This window comes from Ochotona curzoniae, unplaced genomic scaffold (genome assembly GCF_017591425.1).
Source record: "Ochotona curzoniae isolate NIBS_2020 unplaced genomic scaffold, NIBS_Ocur_1.0 contig_1, whole genome shotgun sequence".
NCBI lineage: Eukaryota > Metazoa > Chordata > Mammalia > Lagomorpha > Ochotonidae > Ochotona > Ochotona curzoniae.
The window spans coordinates 46,605,888-46,626,239 of record NW_024464918.1 but is presented as its reverse complement, the minus strand read 5'-3'; the positions used below and the strand labels follow the sequence as shown (position 1 = coordinate 46,626,239).

The 20,352-nt window shown below is 61.2% G+C and overlaps 1 protein-coding gene across 1 annotated transcript in view; it reads left to right on the top strand.

Moving 5' to 3' along the window:
* Positions 1-20,352, top strand: part of OBSCN (obscurin, cytoskeletal calmodulin and titin-interacting RhoGEF) — a 72,986-nt gene that overhangs the window by 9,168 nt on the left and 43,466 nt on the right. The window contains exons 10-31 of the mRNA XM_040973576.1: positions 448-723; positions 2,275-2,550; positions 4,086-4,361; positions 5,909-6,184; positions 7,731-8,009; positions 9,551-9,826; positions 10,675-10,962; positions 11,047-11,313; positions 11,409-11,678; positions 11,900-12,166; positions 12,256-12,522; positions 12,726-12,838; positions 12,924-13,077; positions 13,498-13,602; positions 14,055-14,321; positions 14,466-14,735; positions 14,837-15,103; positions 15,180-15,446; positions 15,526-15,792; positions 16,597-16,869; positions 17,256-17,522; positions 17,609-17,875. Coding sequence (XP_040829510.1) covers positions 448-723; positions 2,275-2,550; positions 4,086-4,361; positions 5,909-6,184; positions 7,731-8,009; positions 9,551-9,826; positions 10,675-10,962; positions 11,047-11,313; positions 11,409-11,678; positions 11,900-12,166; positions 12,256-12,522; positions 12,726-12,838; positions 12,924-13,077; positions 13,498-13,602; positions 14,055-14,321; positions 14,466-14,735; positions 14,837-15,103; positions 15,180-15,446; positions 15,526-15,792; positions 16,597-16,869; positions 17,256-17,522; positions 17,609-17,875 — 5,535 coding nt within the window. The remainder of the gene's footprint in view (positions 1-447; positions 724-2,274; positions 2,551-4,085; positions 4,362-5,908; positions 6,185-7,730; positions 8,010-9,550; positions 9,827-10,674; positions 10,963-11,046; positions 11,314-11,408; positions 11,679-11,899; positions 12,167-12,255; positions 12,523-12,725; positions 12,839-12,923; positions 13,078-13,497; positions 13,603-14,054; positions 14,322-14,465; positions 14,736-14,836; positions 15,104-15,179; positions 15,447-15,525; positions 15,793-16,596; positions 16,870-17,255; positions 17,523-17,608; positions 17,876-20,352) is intronic.

Genomic DNA, 20,352 nt, shown 5'->3' with positions numbered 1-20,352 from the left:
GGCTCCCATATGGGACGGTGGTGCTTGTAGGGGGAGCATGAGCCAGTTGAGCCATCGTGCTGGGCACCAGCTCTCTCCTGGTTGGCCCACACTGACGTTTGGCTCTCAGGGCAGTGATGGGCTTGGTTGTCCTGGCTCGCCGTGCTCTGTGTGGTGCCTGAAGCACTCAGGACACGGGTGCTGGAGTTGCCTGCTCTGCACAGAGCGTGCTCAGTGCTCAGTCGGGTCCATGTGGCAGGTTGAAGCTCATGTGGTTATTTGCCTGTGGACGCTTGCCCCGACCACCCTGCCTCCCCTCCCTGGGGTCTTCTGGAGGGTTGTGTCCTGTGTGTTTCTCTCCTTTGAGGGGCACTGGCCCTGGCTGGGCTTTTGAGACAGCAGCAGGCGTGGAGAGTGCGGGGCTGGGTCTGGCCCGGCCCCTGACCACGGGTTGCTCGCCCATTGCAGAGCCCAAGGTGGTGTTTGCCAAGGAGCAGGCGGCGCACAGCGAGGTGAAGACCGAGGCGGGGGCCAGCGCCACACTGAGCTGCGAGGTGGCCCAGGCGCAGACGCAGGTGGCGTGGTGCAAGGATGGGAAGAAGCTGAGCTCGAGCTCTAGGGTGCGCGTGGAGGCCGCGGGCTGCACGCGGCGACTGGTGGTGCAGCAGGCGGGCACGGCGGACGCCGGGGAGTACAGCTGCGAGGCCGGGGGCCAGAGGGTCTCCTTCCGCCTGGACGTGGCAGGTGGGTGCATGGTGCGGGTTGTGGGCAGGGACCGCTGGGGTGCAAGGTGACACACGCACAGCAGGAGGTGCCGAGGCCATGGCTTCGTCTCCCTCTGGGGCCCCCGACTGCAGGGCCCTGGCTGTGCCCGGTGCCTCCCGGGCCGGGTTGTCGTGCCTGCAGACCAGGGCCGGCCCAGGGCTGGGCTGAGCTGAGCTTCCCGTGTGCCCTGCCCCAGTGGGCTTGGGCTCTCCTCACCTGATGCTCCTGTCTGGGTGCTGGGCTGCAGGGACAGGCCTGCCCAGCAGGGGGCGGTGTCTCTGCAGTCTGTCCATCTGTGCCCACTGGTGCCCCGTGCCTCAGGCCGCCTGTGCCGGCTGCCTGGGTGAGCAGCCCGTGCAGCCGTCCTTCCTGCTCAGCCCCTCCTTTCCACCTGGCCTATCTTGTCATGAGAACTGTGAGTGGGAGGACCCATACGCCTTGGCCACCACTCCACCTGACACCTGGCTTGGCACCCGCCTATGTCCGCATCGGCTCCTCCCTGGCACTGGGTTCTCTCCCGATTGGCCAAGCCCTGAGGCTCTGTGCTGTCCTTAGTGGTCCACACTGGCTCTCTTCCGATTGGCCACAGCCTGACCTGTGTCGTTGGCGCGGTTAGGTCCTGAGCTCTGTCCTGATGGGCACACGCTGCCATTCGGCCGTGTCCTGCCACGTCGGCCTCTGCTGACGGGCTCACATTGACACGCTGCCCTCTCCTGACTGGCCCTACTGACCCCCAGCTCGCTCGGCCTCTCGCTCTCTCTCTCGTTTGTTCTCGGTGTCTGCCTGTCTTTCTTTAACAGGTGTCTTTGTCGAAAGGCAGACCCACAGAGAGGAGCAGAGGCAGAGAGAGAGAGAGAGAGAGAGAGAGAGAGAGAGAGAGAGAGAGAAGCTTTCCATCCTCTGGTTCACTCCCCAAATGGCCGCAATGGCTGGAGCTGAGCCTGTCCGAAGCCAAGGCCCAAGGGTTCTTGCGGGTCTGTCCCGCGGGTGTGGGGTGTCCCGAGGACTTGGGCCATCCTCCACTGGTGTCCCAGGCCAGAAGCAGGGAGCTGGATGGGAAGAGGAGTAGCCAGGATGCGAGCCGGCTCCCATATGGGACGGTGGTGCTTGTAGGGGGAGCATGAGCCAGTTGAGCCATCGTGCTGGGCACCAGCTCTCTCCTGGTTGGCCCACACTGACGTTTGGCTCTCAGGGCAGTGATGGGCTTGGTTGTCCTGGCTCGCCGTGCTCTGTGTGGTGCCTGAAGCACTCAGGACACGGGTGCTGGAGTTGCCTGCTCTGCACAGAGCGTGCTCAGTGCTCAGTCGGGTCCATGTGGCAGGTTGAAGCTCATGTGGTTATTTGCCTGTGGACGCTTGCCCCGACCACCCTGCCTCCCCTCCCTGGGGTCTTCTGGAGGGTTGTGTCCTGTGTGTTTCTCTCCTTTGAGGGGCACTGGCCCTGGCTGGGCTTTTGAGACAGCAGCAGGCGTGGAGAGTGCGGGGCTGGGTCTGGCCCGGCCCCTGACCACGGGTTGCTCGCCCATTGCAGAGCCCAAGGTGGTGTTTGCCAAGGAGCAGGCGGCGCACAGCGAGGTGAAGACCGAGGCGGGGGCCAGCGCCACACTGAGCTGCGAGGTGGCCCAGGCGCAGACGCAGGTGGCGTGGTGCAAGGATGGGAAGAAGCTGAGCTCGAGCTCTAGGGTGCGCGTGGAGGCCGCGGGCTGCACGCGGCGACTGGTGGTGCAGCAGGCGGGCACGGCGGACGCCGGGGAGTACAGCTGCGAGGCCGGGGGCCAGAGGGTCTCCTTCCGCCTGGACGTGGCAGGTGGGTGCATGGTGCGGGTTGTGGGCAGGGACCGCTGGGGTGCAAGGTGACACACGCACAGCAGGAGGTGCCGAGGCCATGGCTTCGTCTCCCTCTGGGGCCCCCGACTGCAGGGCCCTGGCTGTGCCCGGTGCCTCCCGGGCCGGGTTGTCGTGCCTGCAGACCAGGGCCGGCCCAGGGCTGGGCTGAGCTGAGCTTCCCGTGTGCCCTGCCCCAGTGGGCTTGGGCTCTCCTCACCTGATGCTCCTGTCTGGGTGCTGGGCTGCAGGGACAGGCCTGCCCAGCAGGGGGCGGTGTCTCTGCAGTCTGTCCATCTGTGCCCACTGGTGCCCCGTGCCTCAGGCCGCCTGTGCCGGCTGCCTGGGTGAGCAGCCCGTGCAGCCGTCCTTCCTGCTCAGCCCCTCCTTTCCACCTGGCCTATCTTGTCATGAGAACTGTGAGTGGGAGGACCCATACGCCTTGGCCACCACTCCACCTGACACCTGGCTTGGCACCCGCCTATGTCCGCATCGGCTCCTCCCTGGCACTGGGTTCTCTCCCGATTGGCCAAGCCCTGAGGCTCTGTGCTGTCCTTAGTGGTCCACACTGGCTCTCTTCCGATTGGCCACAGCCTGACCTGTGTCGTTGGCGCGGTTAGGTCCTGAGCTCTGTCCTGATGGGCACACGCTGCCATTCGGCCGTGTCCTGCCACGTCGGCCTCTGCTGACGGGCTCACATTGACACGCTGCCCTCTCCTGACTGGCCCTACTGACCCCCAGCTCGCTCGGCCTCTCGCTCTCTCTCTCGTTTGTTCTCGGTGTCTGCCTGTCTTTCTTTAACAGGTGTCTTTGTCGAAAGGCAGACCCACAGAGAGGAGCAGAGGCAGAGAGAGAGAGAGAGAGAGAGAGAGAGAAGCTTTCCATCCTCTGGTTCACTCCCCAAATGGCCGCAATGGCTGGAGCTGAGCCTGTCCGAAGCCAAGGCCCAAGGGTTCTTGCGGGTCTGTCCCGCGGGTGTGGGGTGTCCCGAGGACTTGGGCCATCCTCCACTGGTGTCCCAGGCCAGAAGCAGGGAGCTGGATGGGAAGAGGAGTAGCCAGGATGCGAGCCGGCTCCCATATGGGACGGTGGTGCTTGTAGGGGGAGCATGAGCCAGTTGAGCCATCGTGCTGGGCACCAGCTCTCTCCTGGTTGGCCCACACTGACGTTTGGCTCTCAGGGCAGTGATGGGCTTGGTTGTCCTGGCTCGCCGTGCTCTGTGTGGTGCCTGAAGCACTCAGGACACGGGTGCTGGAGTTGCCTGCTCTGCACAGAGCGTGCTCAGTGCTCAGTCGGGTCCATGTGGCAGGTTGAAGCTCATGTGGTTATTTGCCTGTGGACGCTTGCCCCGACCACCCTGCCTCCCCTCCCTGGGGTCTTCTGGAGGGTTGTGTCCTGTGTGTTTCTCTCCTTTGAGGGGCACTGGCCCTGGCTGGGCTTTTGAGACAGCAGCAGGCGTGGAGAGTGCGGGGCTGGGTCTGGCCCGGCCCCTGACCACGGGTTGCTCGCCCATTGCAGAGCCCAAGGTGGTGTTTGCCAAGGAGCAGGCGGCGCACAGCGAGGTGAAGACCGAGGCGGGGGCCAGCGCCACACTGAGCTGCGAGGTGGCCCAGGCGCAGACGCAGGTGGCGTGGTGCAAGGATGGGAAGAAGCTGAGCTCGAGCTCTAGGGTGCGCGTGGAGGCCGCGGGCTGCACGCGGCGACTGGTGGTGCAGCAGGCGGGCACGGCGGACGCCGGGGAGTACAGCTGCGAGGCCGGGGGCCAGAGGGTCTCCTTCCGCCTGGACGTGGCAGGTGGGTGCATGGTGCGGGTTGTGGGCAGGGACCGCTGGGGTGCAAGGTGACACACGCACAGCAGGAGGTGCCGAGGCCATGGCTTCGTCTCCCTCTGGGGCCCCCGACTGCAGGGCCCTGGCTGTGCCCGGTGCCTCCCGGGCCGGGTTGTCGTGCCTGCAGACCAGGGCCGGCCCAGGGCTGGGCTGAGCTGAGCTTCCCGTGTGCCCTGCCCCAGTGGGCTTGGGCTCTCCTCACCTGATGCTCCTGTCTGGGTGCTGGGCTGCAGGGACAGGCCTGCCCAGCAGGGGGCGGTGTCTCTGCAGTCTGTCCATCTGTGCCCACTGGTGCCCCGTGCCTCAGGCCGCCTGTGCCGGCTGCCTGGGTGAGCAGCCCGTGCAGCCGTCCTTCCTGCTCAGCCCCTCCTTTCCACCTGGCCTATCTTGTCATGAGAACTGTGAGTGGGAGGACCCATACGCCTTGGCCACCACTCCACCTGACACCTGGCTTGGCACCCGCCTATGTCCGCATCGGCTCCTCCCTGGCACTGGGTTCTCTCCCGATTGGCCAAGCCCTGAGGCTCTGTGCTGTCCTTAGTGGTCCACACTGGCTCTCTTCCGATTGGCCACAGCCTGACCTGTGTCGTTGGCGCGGTTAGGTCCTGAGCTCTGTCCTGATGGGCACACGCTGCCATTCGGCCGTGTCCTGCCACGTCGGCCTCTGCTGACGGGCTCACATTGACACGCTGCCCTCTCCTGACTGGCCCTACTGACCCCCAGCTCGCTCGGCCTCTCGCTCTCTCTCTCGTTTGTTCTCGGTGTCTGCCTGTCTTTCTTTAACAGGTGTCTTTGTCGAAAGGCAGACCCACAGAGAGGAGCAGAGGCAGAGAGAGAGAGAGAGAGAGAGAGAGAGAGAGAGAGAGAGAAGCTTTCCATCCTCTGGTTCACTCCCCAAATGGCCGCAATGGCTGGAGCTGAGCCTGTCCGAAGCCAAGGCCCAAGGGTTCTTGCGGGTCTGTCCCGCGGGTGTGGGGTGTCCCGAGGACTTGGGCCATCCTCCACTGGTGTCCCAGGCCAGAAGCAGGGAGCTGGATGGGAAGAGGAGTAGCCAGGATGCGAGCCGGCTCCCATATGGGACGGTGGTGCTTGTAGGGGGAGCATGAGCCAGTTGAGCCATCGTGCTGGGCACCAGCTCTCTCCTGGTTGGCCCACACTGACGTTTGGCTCTCAGGGCAGTGATGGGCTTGGTTGTCCTGGCTCGCCGTGCTCTGTGTGGTGCCTGAAGCACTCAGGACACGGGTGCTGGAGTTGCCTGCTCTGCACAGAGCGTGCTCAGTGCTCAGTCGGGTCCATGTGGCAGGTTGAAGCTCATGTGGTTATTTGCCTGTGGACGCTTGCCCCGACCACCCTGCCTCCCCTCCCTGGGGTCTTCTGGAGGGTTGTGTCCTGTGTGTTTCTCTCCTTTGAGGGGCACTGGCCCTGGCTGGGCTTTTGAGACAGCAGCAGGCGTGGAGAGTGCGGGGCTGGGTCTGGCCCGGCCCCTGACCACGGGTTGCTCGCCCATTGCAGAGCCCAAGGTGGTGTTTGCCAAGGAGCAGGCGGCGCACAGCGAGGTGAAGACCGAGGCGGGGGCCAGCGCCACACTGAGCTGCGAGGTGGCCCAGGCGCAGACGCAGGTGGCGTGGTGCAAGGATGGGAAGAAGCTGAGCTCGAGCTCTAGGGTGCGCGTGGAGGCCGCGGGCTGCACGCGGCGACTGGTGGTGCAGCAGGCGGGCACGGCGGACGCCGGGGAGTACAGCTGCGAGGCCGGGGGCCAGAGGGTCTCCTTCCGCCTGGACGTGGCAGGTGGGTGCATGGTGCGGGTTGTGGGCAGGGACCGCTGGGGTGCAAGGTGACACACGCACAGCAGGAGGTGCCGAGGCCATGGCTTCGTCTCCCTCTGGGGCCCCCGACTGCAGGGCCCTGGCTGTGCCCGGTGCCTCCCGGGCCGGGTTGTCGTGCCTGCAGACCAGGGCCGGCCCAGGGCTGGGCTGAGCTGAGCTTCCCGTGTGCCCTGCCCCAGTGGGCTTGGGCTCTCCTCACCTGATGCTCCTGTCTGGGTGCTGGGCTGCAGGGACAGGCCTGCCCAGCAGGGGGCGGTGTCTCTGCAGTCTGTCCATCTGTGCCCACTGGTGCCCCGTGCCTCAGGCCGCCTGTGCCGGCTGCCTGGGTGAGCAGCCCGTGCAGCCGTCCTTCCTGCTCAGCCCCTCCTTTCCACCTGGCCTATCTTGTCATGAGAACTGTGAGTGGGAGGACCCATACGCCTTGGCCACCACTCCACCTGACACCTGGCTTGGCACCCGCCTATGTCCGCATCGGCTCCTCCCTGGCACTGGGTTCTCTCCCGATTGGCCAAGCCCTGAGGCTCTGTGCTGTCCTTAGTGGTCCACACTGGCTCTCTTCCGATTGGCCACAGCCTGACCTGTGTCGTTGGCGCGGTTAGGTCCTGAGCTCTGTCCTGATGGGCACACGCTGCCATTCGGCCGTGTCCTGCCACGTCGGCCTCTGCTGACGGGCTCACATTGACACGCTGCCCTCTCCTGACTGGCCCTACTGACCCCCAGCTCGCTCGGCCTCTCGCTCTCTCTCTCGTTTGTTCTCGGTGTCTGCCTGTCTTTCTTTAACAGGTGTCTTTGTCGAAAGGCAGACCCACAGAGAGGAGCAGAGGCAGAGAGAGAGAGAGAGAGAGAGAGAGAGAGAGAGAGAGAGAGAAGCTTTCCATCCTCTGGTTCACTCCCCAAATGGCCGCAATGGCTGGAGCTGAGCCTGTCCGAAGCCAAGGCCCAAGGGTTCTTGCGGGTCTGTCCCGCGGGTGTGGGGTGTCCCGAGGACTTGGGCCATCCTCCACTGGTGTCCCAGGCCAGAAGCAGGGAGCTGGATGGGAAGAGGAGTAGCCAGGATGCGAGCCGGCTCCCATATGGGACGGTGGTGCTTGTAGGGGGAGCATGAGCCAGTTGAGCCATCGTGCTGGGCACCAGCTCTCTCCTGGTTGGCCCACACTGACGTTTGGCTCTCAGGGCAGTGATGGGCTTGGTTGTCCTGGCTCGCCGTGCTCTGTGTGGTGCCTGAAGCACTCAGGACACGGGTGCTGGAGTTGCCTGCTCTGCACAGAGCGTGCTCAGTGCTCAGTCGGGTCCATGTGGCAGGTTGAAGCTCATGTGGTTATTTGCCTGTGGACGCTTGCCCCGACCACCCTGCCTCCCCTCCCTGGGGTCTTCTGGAGGGTTGTGTCCTGTGTGTTTCTCTCCTTTGAGGGGCACTGGCCCTGGCTGGGCTTTTGAGACAGCAGCAGGCGTGGAGAGTGCGGGGCTGGGTCTGGCCCGGCCCCTGACCACGGGTTGCTCGCCCATTGCAGAGCCCAAGGTGGTGTTTGCCAAGGAGCAGGCGGCGCACAGCGAGGTGAAGACCGAGGCGGGGGCCAGCGCCACACTGAGCTGCGAGGTGGCCCAGGCGCAGACGCAGGTGGCGTGGTGCAAGGATGGGAAGAAGCTGAGCTCGAGCTCTAGGGTGCGCGTGGAGGCCGCGGGCTGCACGCGGCGACTGGTGGTGCAGCAGGCGGGCACGGCGGACGCCGGGGAGTACAGCTGCGAGGCCGGGGGCCAGAGGGTCTCCTTCCGCCTGGACGTGGCAGGTGGGTGCATGGTGCGGGTTGTGGGCAGGGACCGCTGGGGTGCAAGGTGACACACGCACAGCAGGAGGTGCCGAGGCCATGGCTTCGTCTCCCTCTGGGGCCCCCGACTGCAGGGCCCTGGCTGTGCCCGGTGCCTCCCGGGCCGGGTTGTCGTGCCTGCAGACCAGGGCCGGCCCAGGGCTGGGCTGAGCTGAGCTTCCCGTGTGCCCTGCCCCAGTGGGCTTGGGCTCTCCTCACCTGATGCTCCTGTCTGGGTGCTGGGCTGCAGGGACAGGCCTGCCCAGCAGGGGGCGGTGTCTCTGCAGTCTGTCCATCTGTGCCCACTGGTGCCCCGTGCCTCAGGCCGCCTGTGCCGGCTGCCTGGGTGAGCAGCCCGTGCAGCCGTCCTTCCTGCTCAGCCCCTCCTTTCCACCTGGCCTATCTTGTCATGAGAACTGTGAGTGGGAGGACCCATACGCCTTGGCCACCACTCCACCTGACACCTGGCTTGGCACCCGCCTATGTCCGCATCGGCTCCTCCCTGGCACTGGGTTCTCTCCCGATTGGCCAAGCCCTGAGGCTCTGTGCTGTCCTTAGTGGTCCACACTGGCTCTCTTCCGATTGGCCACAGCCTGACCTGTGTCGTTGGCGCGGTTAGGTCCTGAGCTCTGTCCTGATGGGCACACGCTGCCATTCGGCCGTGTCCTGCCACGTCGGCCTCTGCTGACGGGCTCACATTGACACGCTGCCCTCTCCTGACTGGCCCTACTGACCCCCAGCTCGCTCGGCCTCTCGCTCTCTCTCTCGTTTGTTCTCGGTGTCTGCCTGTCTTTCTTTAACAGGTGTCTTTGTCGAAAGGCAGACCCACAGAGAGGAGCAGAGGCAGAGAGAGAGAGAGAGAGAGAGAGAGAGAGAGAGAAGCTTTCCATCCTCTGGTTCACTCCCCAAATGGCCGCAATGGCTGGAGCTGAGCCTGTCCGAAGCCAAGGCCCAAGGGTTCTTGCGGGTCTGTCCCGCGGGTGTGGGGTGTCCCGAGGACTTGGGCCATCCTCCACTGGTGTCCCAGGCCAGAAGCAGGGAGCTGGATGGGAAGAGGAGTAGCCAGGATGCGAGCCGGCTCCCATATGGGACGGTGGTGCTTGTAGGGGGAGCATGAGCCAGTTGAGCCATCGTGCTGGGCACCAGCTCTCTCCTGGTTGGCCCACACTGACGTTTGGCTCTCAGGGCAGTGATGGGCTTGGTTGTCCTGGCTCGCCGTGCTCTGTGTGGTGCCTGAAGCACTCAGGACACGGGTGCTGGAGTTGCCTGCTCTGCACAGAGCGTGCTCAGTGCTCAGTCGGGTCCATGTGGCAGGTTGAAGCTCATGTGGTTATTTGCCTGTGGACGCTTGCCCCGACCACCCTGCCTCCCCTCCCTGGGGTCTTCTGGAGGGTTGTGTCCTGTGTGTTTCTCTCCTTTGAGGGGCACTGGCCCTGGCTGGGCTTTTGAGACAGCAGCAGGCGTGGAGAGTGCGGGGCTGGGTCTGGCCCGGCCCCTGACCACGGGTTGCTCGCCCATTGCAGAGCCCAAGGTGGTGTTTGCCAAGGAGCAGGCGGCGCACAGCGAGGTGAAGACCGAGGCGGGGGCCAGCGCCACACTGAGCTGCGAGGTGGCCCAGGCGCAGACGCAGGTGGCGTGGTGCAAGGATGGGAAGAAGCTGAGCTCGAGCTCTAGGGTGCGCGTGGAGGCCGCGGGCTGCACGCGGCGACTGGTGGTGCAGCAGGCGGGCACGGCGGACGCCGGGGAGTACAGCTGCGAGGCCGGGGGCCAGAGGGTCTCCTTCCGCCTGGACGTGGCAGGTATTTAATTGTAATGGTTCATGTGAATGTGTATTGTTATTCTCATCTAAGTTTGCTTTATATTGTCTAGCTGAGCTCCCTTTTGTATAATTATACTTATTTAATCACAAATCATGGTTTTACCTTCGGTTTCCATTGCTTCTATGTTATAATCACTAATTCATGTCCTTCTTTTCAAATTTCATTGTTTCCTTTATGTTAGCATTGTGTTTTCCTCCCTGTGATTCCTTCACCCCAGATTTCCTTTCCACTTGTTTTGATATTTGTGTGTTTTTCCTTCATACCGGCTGTTTGCTGGTGTTGTACGAGTTTTTATCTTGGCACATGTTTCCCTATCTGAGGTAGAGGGAAATGTGGCCTTTGTGGGCTCTTTGGAGATCTGTGCTTGGGCTTGGGCTGGTCACATTCCCTGTGTTGTTTGTTCTGCACTGTGGATTTCTCTTGCTCACAAGTTTCCTGCAACCAATTTCGCAGGCTCCTGCCCTCCCCTCCTGTGCTGCTGTTTGCTGTGAATTTGCAGGAACACACTCTGATGGACACACTCACACTCCCTGTGTGGACACAGACAATCATTTACATATACTTGTGCGTGGATCCCTGGCAGTCTGTTGCTTGTCCTGATACCATTTCTGTTCTTTTGTCGGTTTACTGCCACTGTGTGAATTAGAGATTCTGGGTTTGTTCTTTTCCCATGTGGCCTCTGGCTCCTGCTTCCTTGTGTGTCCCTCCTGTTCAGGTTCATGGTAGTGTCCTCTATGCACTGGGTGATGCTCGTAGACGTGGGCTTGCGTGTTCTTGAGTCACCCTCCTCAACTGCTTGCTATTACCTCCCTTAGAGCCTCCTGCAGATACAGAGTCTGAAGTTCCTGGAGCTCCTGGGAGCCGGGGTCACAGGGAACCTGTTGTGGTCAGAGAGCACGAGGACATCATCCTGACAGCCACGCTGGCCACTCCATCTGCGGCCATGGTGGCCTGGCTCAAGGATGGCGTGGAGATTCGCCGCAGCCAGCGGCACACTATGGCCAGCCTAGGGGACACCCACTCCCTGACTGTGCGAGGTGCCCAGGTGCTGGATAGTGCGGTCTACAGCTGTCGCGTTGGTGCCACAGGCCAGGACTTTGTCGTGCAGGTGCAAGGTGAATGAGTGGGACTGGGGCAGGGTGCGCAGGGGAGGAGGGCCCTGACGTGTGTGGTGTGCCTAACACTCGCTTCGCCGGCAGAGGTGGCTGCCACGTTCCTCCGACCACTGGTGCCCATGAGCGGTGAGCTGGGCGGCTCTGTGACACTGGCCTGTGAGCTGAGTGTCCCGCAGGCCCAGGTAGTATGGCGTTGCGGGGATATGCAGCTGCGGCCTGGTAGGCGCTTCCAGATGGAGGCTGTGGGGCTCCTGCGCACCCTCACCGTGTCGGGCCTGCGCCCTGAGGACGCGGGCGAGTATGTGTGTGAGACCCGTGACGACCGCACTAGAGCGAGCTTGTCAGTTTGCGGTACGTGCGTGTTCATGGGGCGGTAGTGGGAGGAGGTCTGGGGACAGGGGTCTTGGCTCGCCCCTGCTCGTTCCGAGCCCACTCATCTTCTGCAGTGCCACGTGTGGTCAAGTTTACATCCCAGCTGAGCGCAGCAGTCGCTGAGGAGGGCAGTGAGGCCACCTTCCAGTGTGTGGTGTCCCCAGAGGATGCAGCCGTCACCTGGTACCACAACGGCACCGCACTGCAGCCAGGCGAGAAGGTGGTCATCTCGCGGAGTGGCGCAGTGCACAGCCTGACCATCTCTGGCCTGACCCTTGGGGATGCGGGCCAGATCTCCGCAGAGGCAGAGGGCATCTCTACCGCTGCCAGTCTGAGAGTCCGAGGTGAGCCTGCGTGGTTCCTGGTGCTCTCTGTGGAGGCCACCTGTGGACAGCAGGTGGCTGTGGTGAACTGTAACCCAGGGGGAGTTTCTGGAGGAGGCAAATAGAAGCAGGGCTCCTGGAGCCCCTTGCTGGAGACCCTGGTGGGCTGGGGTGTGAGCATCTGAGGGGCTAGTAGAGTGAGCAGGTTGTGAGCCAGGGTAACCACCTCTCTCTGGCCTCAGAGGCTCCAGTACTGTTCAGAAAGAAGCTGGCAGCACAGACAGTAGAGGAGCGGACTCCAGTGACGCTGGAGGTGGAGCTGTCACGGCCATGGCCGCAAGTGAAGTGGACTCGGAACGCAGTGGTCCTGGTGCCTGGCGAGAATGTGGAGATCCTAGCCGAGGGTGTGCACCACCGCCTGCGGCTGCACTGTGTGAGCTATGAGGACCGTGGCTTCTATGGCTGTGAGACGCAGGACGACAAGACCCAGGCCAAACTCAGCGTGGAGAGTGAGTTGACAGGGCTTGGGGCTGGGGACTGGTGAGAGCCCTGAAGGGCAGGGCTGTGCCAGATTCACTATAACCCTTGCCATCTGCAGTGCGCCAGGTGCGGCTGGTCTGTGGCTTGCAGGCAGTGGAGGTTCTGGAGCAGGGCTCAGTCACCTTCCAGGTGGAGTTGTCCCACGCTGATGTGGAGGGCAGCTGGACACGGGACGGCCTGCGGCTGCAGCCAGGACCCACCTGCCAGATCGTGGTGCATGGCCCCACCCACACCCTGACACTGTTGGAGCTGCGGCCACAGGATGGGGGCCTGGTGGCCTTCAGGGCTGAGGGTGTGCACACCTCGGCTCGGCTCGTTGTCACTGGTGGGTGTCAAGGTGGAGGTTGCCCTCTCGGGGTTCCTGCCTGTCCTGACTGGGCCCTGCATCAGGGATGGTGAATTCTTGGGTTCCTTCCCAGAGTTGGCCCTGCCTCTCCCTCATCTCTTGTGCCCCTTCCTACCCCCATCCCTTCCAGAAGGGTACCCCAAGCCCTGCCTCTTCCATTCATGTCCTTCCTGTCCCCCCAGAGCTGCCTGTGCACTTCAGCCGCCCGCTGCAGGATGTTGTGGCTGCTGAGAAGGACAAGGTCACACTGGAATGCGAGTTGTCACGACCCAATGTCACTGTGCACTGGCTGAAGGTACCTCTCACTTCAGGGATCCCTTTGAGCTGGCCGCTGACCAGGCTGGCCTCACATGGACCTGACCAGGCCTCTTGGTCCGCAGGATGGCGTGGAGTTGCGAGCAGGAAAGGCTGTGGGCATTGTGGCCCAAGGTACCTGCAGGAGCCTCACTGTGTACTCCTGTGAGCGTGGGGACCAGGGTGTGTACGTGTGTGATGCCGGGGATGCCCAGACCTCCGCCTCTCTGAAGGTGCAAGGTGAGAGCCAGGCAGGTGGGCAGGACAGATTCTCATCCCCATGTGCCCTCATGCTGCACTGGACACCCCTGCCTGCAGCCTAGGCAGTCCCCATGTCCAGGCCTGGCATGGCCCCTCTTCTTGTCTAGGCCGTGACATTCAGATCGTGCGGCCTCTAGAGGATGTAGAGGTGACCGAGAAGGAGGGTGCCACCTTCTCCTGTGAGGTTTCCCATGACGAGGTGTCCGGCCAGTGGTTCCGGGAAGGCACTAAGCTGCGGCCCAGCGAGAACCTGCGCATCCGGCAGGAAGGTGGGAGCAGGGAGTGGTAGGCGCGCCTTAAGGGTTGTGGGCTCCTAGCCAGAGCTTCCTCTGACCCAGGAAGACACACTCTTAAAAACCTGTTCCAGGGAGGACTCACTCTCATCTTTTTTCTCCCCAGGGAGGACCCATACCCTCATCTTTCGGAAGGTTGTGGCAGAAGATGTAGGACAGATCAGATTTGTAGCCGAAAGTGCAGAGTCTCGTGCCCAGCTCCGAGTGAAAGGTTTTGAGTTGGGGCTTCCAGCTGCAGGGAGGGATGGCTGTGTTTTCGTGGGTGTACCTGTCTCCTCTTGGTGGAAGGGAGGTGTGAGGTGCCTAGTGCTGGTCCTCGGAGGGTGGTGGTGGCTGTCTTCCCCTGGAGAACAGGTGTGGGTCTGGGTAGGTGGGGCTCTGCTATGCTTGGTCCTAGGGGCTGGTGACTCTGAAACTGGGGTCTGTGGGCAGATGTGGGTGGTGGTGTGTGGGTGTGGAGAAGGCTGTTCAGGAGAGGAACAGCTGGCCAGTGGTACGTGCAGGGGAGGCCACTATACCTGCCCTCCTTGCTGGTCCCTGCTGAAGACAGCCCCTGGAGGACTCGTGGCCTGATATCCTGTTGGCCAATGGGCTGGGCACATGGGGCTGGACCCAACAGGAGCAGAGCATGGGTCCTGATGCCCACCCCCCCACTGCCCTTAGAACTGCCAGTGACTCTGGTGCGCCCGCTGCGGGACAAGATTGCTATGGAGCGGCACCGTGGTGTGCTTGAGTGCCAGCTGTCTCGGGCCAGTGCGCAGGTGCGGTGGTTTAAGGGGCATGAGGAACTGCAGCCAGGCGCCAAGTATGACATGGTCAGTGATGGTGTGTACCGCAAGCTGGTCATCAGGGATGTGCAGCCAGAGGACGAAGACACCTACACTTGTGATGCTGGTGACGTGCAGACCAGTGCCCAGTTCTTTGTGGAAGGTGTGCGCCTGGGGACCGGGAGGGGATCCCTGGGGCAGCCTGGGAGAAGTGGGGGAGTGGGAAATTATGGGGACCACAACAGGGAGACTGTGGGGGGAGCCTTGGGCCTATAGGAGGTTCCTGTGACCTGTCCCTCATCCACAGAGCAGTCCATTAGCATCGTGCGGGGCCTGCAGGACGTGACTGTGATGGAACCGGCCCCCGCCTGGTTTGAGTGTGAGATCTCCATCCCTTCGGTGCGGCCACCCAAGTGGCTTTTGGGCCAGACAGTGCTGCAGGCAGGCCCAAACGTGGGCCTGGAGCAGGAAGGCACCGTGCACCGGCTGACTCTGCATCGCACCTGCTCCACCATGACTGGGCCTGTGCACTTCACTCTTGGCAAGGCCCGCTGCTCTGCACACCTTGTGGTCTTGGGTGCGTGCTGGGGGCCACTGAGTTGCTTCCTTGGGAGGCGGGGCTTCTGGCTTTTGCATGGGGCTTCCTGTGGCCTGTAACCCTGTGTGTCCCCTCCACAGACATCCCAGTAGTGCTTGTGCGGCCACTGGAGCCCAAGGTGGGACGGGAGCTGCAGTCTGTGGTTCTGTCATGTGACTTCAGGCCGGCCCCCAAGGCCGTGCAGTGGTACAAGGAGGACGCACCCCTCACTCCATCTGACAAGTTCAAGATGAGGCTAGAGGGCCAGATGGCTGAGCTGCGTGTCCTGCGGCTCACGCCTGCTGATGCCGGTGTATACCGATGCCAGGCGGGCAGTGCCCAGAGCAGTGCTGTAGTCACTGTAGAAGGTAGGGAAAAGGCAGTGGGGGCCTCAAGGGACCAGGGGTGGGTTGCAGTGCTGAGGTCTCCATGTGCCCAATGCAGCACGAGAGGTGACGGTGACACAGCCGCTGCAGGACACAGTGGCCACAGAGGAGGGCCGGGCCTGCTTCTTGCTGGAGTTGTCGCACGAGGATGAGGAGGTTGAGTGGTCACTCAACGGGGTGACTCTGTGCAGCGATAGTTTCCATGAGGTCAGCCATGAGGGCCGCCGACACATGTTGGTGTTGAAGAGCGTGCGTCAGGCCAATGCAGGCACTGTGTGTGCCTTCTCCCCCAGGGTGTCAGCCTTCGCTCGCCTGGAGGTCAGAGGTGAGCCATCCTGGGGCCTGCGGGGTTCCCTTAAGGCCAGCAGAGGCACAGTGCCTCACCAGCCTGGCTCTGCCCACAGCAAAGCCAGTGGTGTTCCTGCGTGCGTTGGACGATGTATCGGCAGAAGAGCACGGCACGTTGACCCTGCAATGCGAGGTGTCCAGCCCTGAGGCCTGCGTTGTGTGGAGCAAAGATGGCGTGGAGCTAGGCCCCAGTGACAAGCGTGACTTCCTGCAGACGGCTGGCACAAGGGGGCTGGTGTTGCATGACCTGAGCTGCGAGGATGCTGGCGTGTATGCCTGCCGTGTGGGCACTGAGGAGACCCGGGCCCATGTCAGTGTACATGGTGGGTGCAGGGGTGTGGCCATCTTCTTCTATCCTGGGCAGCCCATACCTATCTCTGAGAATGGGGGCTGCTTGGCAGAGCTGGGAGGGTTTGGGGCCTGGGTGTGGGCAGGAGCAAGACTGGGACCACTTTGGCCCATGCCACTGGTTCTCCTGGTCACCTTGGGCTGGACATATCAGGAAAGAAACTGGGTGTGTGTGTGTGTGTGTGTGTGTGCACACGCGCTCCACCTGGCCTCAGAGGAGAAGGGGCCAGGGGTTTCTTGAGCTGTCAGGGTATAGCTGTCTCCCTGACCCAGCCTATTCTCAACCAGGCACACCCCTCGCAGCCTTACTTAAAGGTAGTTGTTTAACCTCCTATGTGCACTGCCCTGCTCTTGGTCCCCGGGACCTTCTGTTTGGGGGATGGTGTGGGTGGGCCTGCTGGCCCGTAGCTGTGGACAGGAAGGAGGAGCACAGGAAGGGAAAGGTGGTGTGGAATGTGGGGGCTGGACCCCTTTCATTCAGGTTGCTGTCTGTGATACCCATCCTGAAGTTTCTGAGGCAGTGACCATGGTGGGTGGTCCTTGAGGCTTCAGCCACTCTGTGTGAAGTTTGCAGCTGAGGCCATCTGGATACCAGGTGGTGGCCAGCTCTAGGCCAGTGGGGCCTCTGCCGGTGCAGTGCTGCCGTCGGGATGGGGGCTTGAGTGCTGTGGGTGGTCTTGCCTTCCCTGGCCCTCTGTGGCCTTGGCCCAGGCAGCATGTGTACTGTGGGTGCTGCGGGGTGCAGCAAATGTGACCCAGGTATTCCCTGTGGCCCTCAGACCTCCTCGTGGGCATCACCAAAAGGCTGAAGACGACAGAGGTGCTGGCTGGGGAGAGTTGCAGCTTCGAGTGCATTCTGTCCCACGAGAGTCCCAAGGAGCGAGCCAAGTGGACAATCGGCGGGAAGACAGTGGGCAGCTCTGGCCGCTTCCAGGCTGCCTGCCAGGGCCGCAAATATACCCTAGTGGTCAAGGAGGCCACCCCCAGTGACGCCGGAGAGGTGGTTTTCTCTGTACGGGGCCTCACCTCTAAGGCCTCGCTCATCGTCAGAGGTGGGCACAGGTGCCTCTGTGACTTGCTGCTATGGTCTGGGAGTGCCAAGCTTAGGACTCTGGGCTCCCCAGCCATAGCCAGGCACCAAGGGAGTATCCTCTGCAGTCCTTTGGCCCAGGATTCTGTCCAGCTGCTACCTGTATTCTAGTATTCTGACCCACACAGCTGGGCTGGCCACACACTCTGCTGGATGTCACTGTTGCCATCTCACTGACCAGCATGCTGGCAGTAGGCATCTGGTGCTCTGTGGTCTGGTGGTCCCAGGACCAAAGGGTTAGGGGATCCTGTGGTCTCAATTTCCCAAGACCTAACACTGCCTAGGGCCTCTCTCTGCCTTTGTTCTGGCTGGGCTGTGTCCACAGGCAGTCCTGTTTGCCCCCCACAGAGCGGCCCGTGGACTTCATGAAGGCCTTAGAGGACCACCATGCTGTGCCAGGGGAGGACGTGGTGCTGAGCTGTGAGCTGTCACGTGCAGGTGCTTCGGTGCGCTGGCTGAAGGACGGGAAAGCTGTCCGCCAGAGCCAGAAGTACAATGTACTCCGTGAGGGTGCCAGGGCCATGCTGGTCATCCGGGGGGCCTCAGCTCAGGACTCTGGCACCTACACGTGTGAGGCTGAGGCTTCTCGGACGTCGGCTAGCCTTCGTGTGGAAGGTCAGTGCTGGCAGGGCTGGTGCCCGGGTGGCCTGCGGTGGGGAAGCCAATATCCTGTGAACTTCCCATCTGTCTTGTTGCCCCAGAGAAGGGAAACAGATTCACGGAGGAGCTTGCTGACCTGCAAGCAGAGGAGCAGGGCACAGCTATGTTCACGTGTAAGACAGAGAGGCCAGCCACCCGGGTGACCTGGCGCAAGGGCCTGATGGAGCTGCGGGCCTCGGGCAAGCACACACCCAGCCAGGAGGGCCTCACTCTGACCCTCACCATCAACTCCCTGGAAAAGGCTGACAGCGACACCTACATCTGTGACATTGGTCAGGCCCGGACGCAGGCACGGCTCATGGTACAAGGTGAGGTGCAGGGGCAGGCTCCATGGAAGGAGCCCAACTTCCAGCGTCCTCTGGGGCTATCCATGATACTGTCTGGAAACCAATAGGTGACTCTGCTGAGTGGAGGTGTGTGTTTCTGCACTGTGCAGTGTGTGCACTGCAGGATACAGTGGCCACAGAGGAGAACTGGGCCTGCTTCTCGCTGGAGTTGTTGCATGAGGATGAAGAGGTTAAGTGGTTACTCAACGGGATGCCATGGGCTGTCCAGTGGGTGACCCTGCTGAGAGGAGGCCTGTGTTTCTGCACTGTGCAGTGTGTGTTAGGCCTCTGTCTGCATACATGTGGGGTTTTCCTGACCCAGGATTGCTGGTGGTCAGGGGCCCTCTGGTGCTCTGAAGGCGAACTCACATTGGGGCAATCATGGTGTCATGCCCTTACTGTCTGAGGGCCTTGCTAGGCCACTCTTAGAGCTGCAGCCTGGAGCCTTCTGTGGGCTGGTGGCCAGCTGCCCCCACTTCCCACCTTGGCAGAGACCAACAGGAACAGAATGAAGGAACTTTAGGGAAATCATGGGGAAATGAATTTTATGCAAAAAAGTGAAACAAGCCCATATAAGGGTTTTCTGTTGCATACATTTCCCAAGCACATGTTGAAGGCCTGTTGTGTATTCGGGGCCTCCATGGACTCCATAGCCAGGGTTGCAAACTCCTGGAAGGGTTACATTCTGGTCACTACCCCCAGTGACACAGATGGCAGCTTCCCACACATGTGTACTGTTTTGGGTATCAGGAGGAGCATGCGTGCAGTTCCCTTCCTGTGGTAGTTGTGAGCACTGCCTGGCCCTGTGTAGACAGGCAAGCCTCACTTCGACTTTTCCTGATTAGGGAAAGTCAGGTGGAGAGCCACATGCAGCGGGATGTGAGTTTGCAGACCAAAGTCCTTAGATGTCTACAACCTGAGGGTGCTGGCTGCTGGCTGGGACCCCGGCTGTGTGGACACATTGGATCTGATGGCAATCCCTTGTGGATTCTGCCTTAGCTTGTTTGTGGGGTTCACATTTCTCATACTCTAGGTACTTGTGTAGGTTCCTGTGTGGTTACCTCTCTTGACTTTGTAGTTTGAGACCATTCCTGAGGCGTGACCTGGGCACAGCCTTGATCCTCGGCACCTGCCTCTTCCTGCATGTGGGGAGCTTCCCAGCTCCTCCCTTTGTGAGATACCACAGGAGCTTGGTCCTATGTGCACAAAGACAGTGTCTCCCAGAGAGGTGGATCAGAGGAGAGGACAGCAAGGATGGCAGGAACGTCCTGTCAAGGGCGGCAGAAGTGGCTGTATTGTCTGCATCACAGAGAGTGGTCATGGGCCGCTTTCCATGCTGGTTCCTCCTATTAGCACATGGGTCAGTGTCACCACGTGGACGGCCCATGGTGGGAAGCACAGCTCAACAAGAGGGCAGGAGCCCAGATGGTTGGCAGGCTGTGGACTAGCACGGTGAGCTTCGCAGAAGGTCCCATAGATGCAAGGAGTGTGGGGCTCAGAATTTGACTCAAATATGTTTAGACAATTAGCTTTGATTCACTTACTCTTTTATTGTTATTTTAAAAAATCATTTTATTTATCCAAAAGACCTAAGTACTGGGGTCAGGGGAGAGAGAGATTCACATTCCATTCACTGGCTAATTCCCTAGTGGCCACAGTGGTTGGGGCTGGGCTAGGCCTAAGCTAGGAGCTCCTTCCAGGTCTCCCACATGAATGCAGGGGCCCAAAGCCTTGGTCCATCCTCTGCTGCTTTCCCAGGCCATTAACAGGGAGCTGGAAGAGAAGTGGAGTCACTGGGCCTTGAACTGGTGCCCATGTAGAATGCTGTTACAGGTAGCAGCTTTACCTGTTATACCACAATGCTTTTTCTTTTCTTTCCAGTTTCCTTCCTCTCTTTCTTTCTCTTTTACTTATTATTTATTATTTTATTATTTTTGCAGACTTATTATTTTTTTTTATTGGAAAGGCAGATATACAGAGAGAAGGGGAGGCAGAGAGAAAGATCTTCCATCTGCTGCTTCACTCCCCGAGTGGCTGCAATGGCCAGAGCTGAGCTGATCTGAAGGAAAGAGCCAGGAGCCTGGAGCCTCTTTCAAGTCTCCAATGTGGATTTAGGACCCCAAGGCTTTGGGTTATCCTTGACTGTTTTCCCAGGCCACAAGCAGAGAGCTGGATGGGAATTGGAACAGTTGGGATACAAACTTGTGCCCTTATGGCATACCAGTGGATACAAGGCGAGAATTTAACCCTTAGGCTATCAAGTTGGGCCCTCTTTTTTTTTTTTTTTTAAGTGTTTAAGAGAAAGATGAAGAGAGAGACTGAGAGGTGTAGAGACACAGGAGGATAGAAATGGAGGGACAGGGAGAGGGACAAAGCTTCCCTCCCATGCTCCCTGACTCCCAGATTCCCACAGCGTCTCTTGCTTCAGGCTGAGCCCTCCTGAGCTGGAGGCAGCCCTA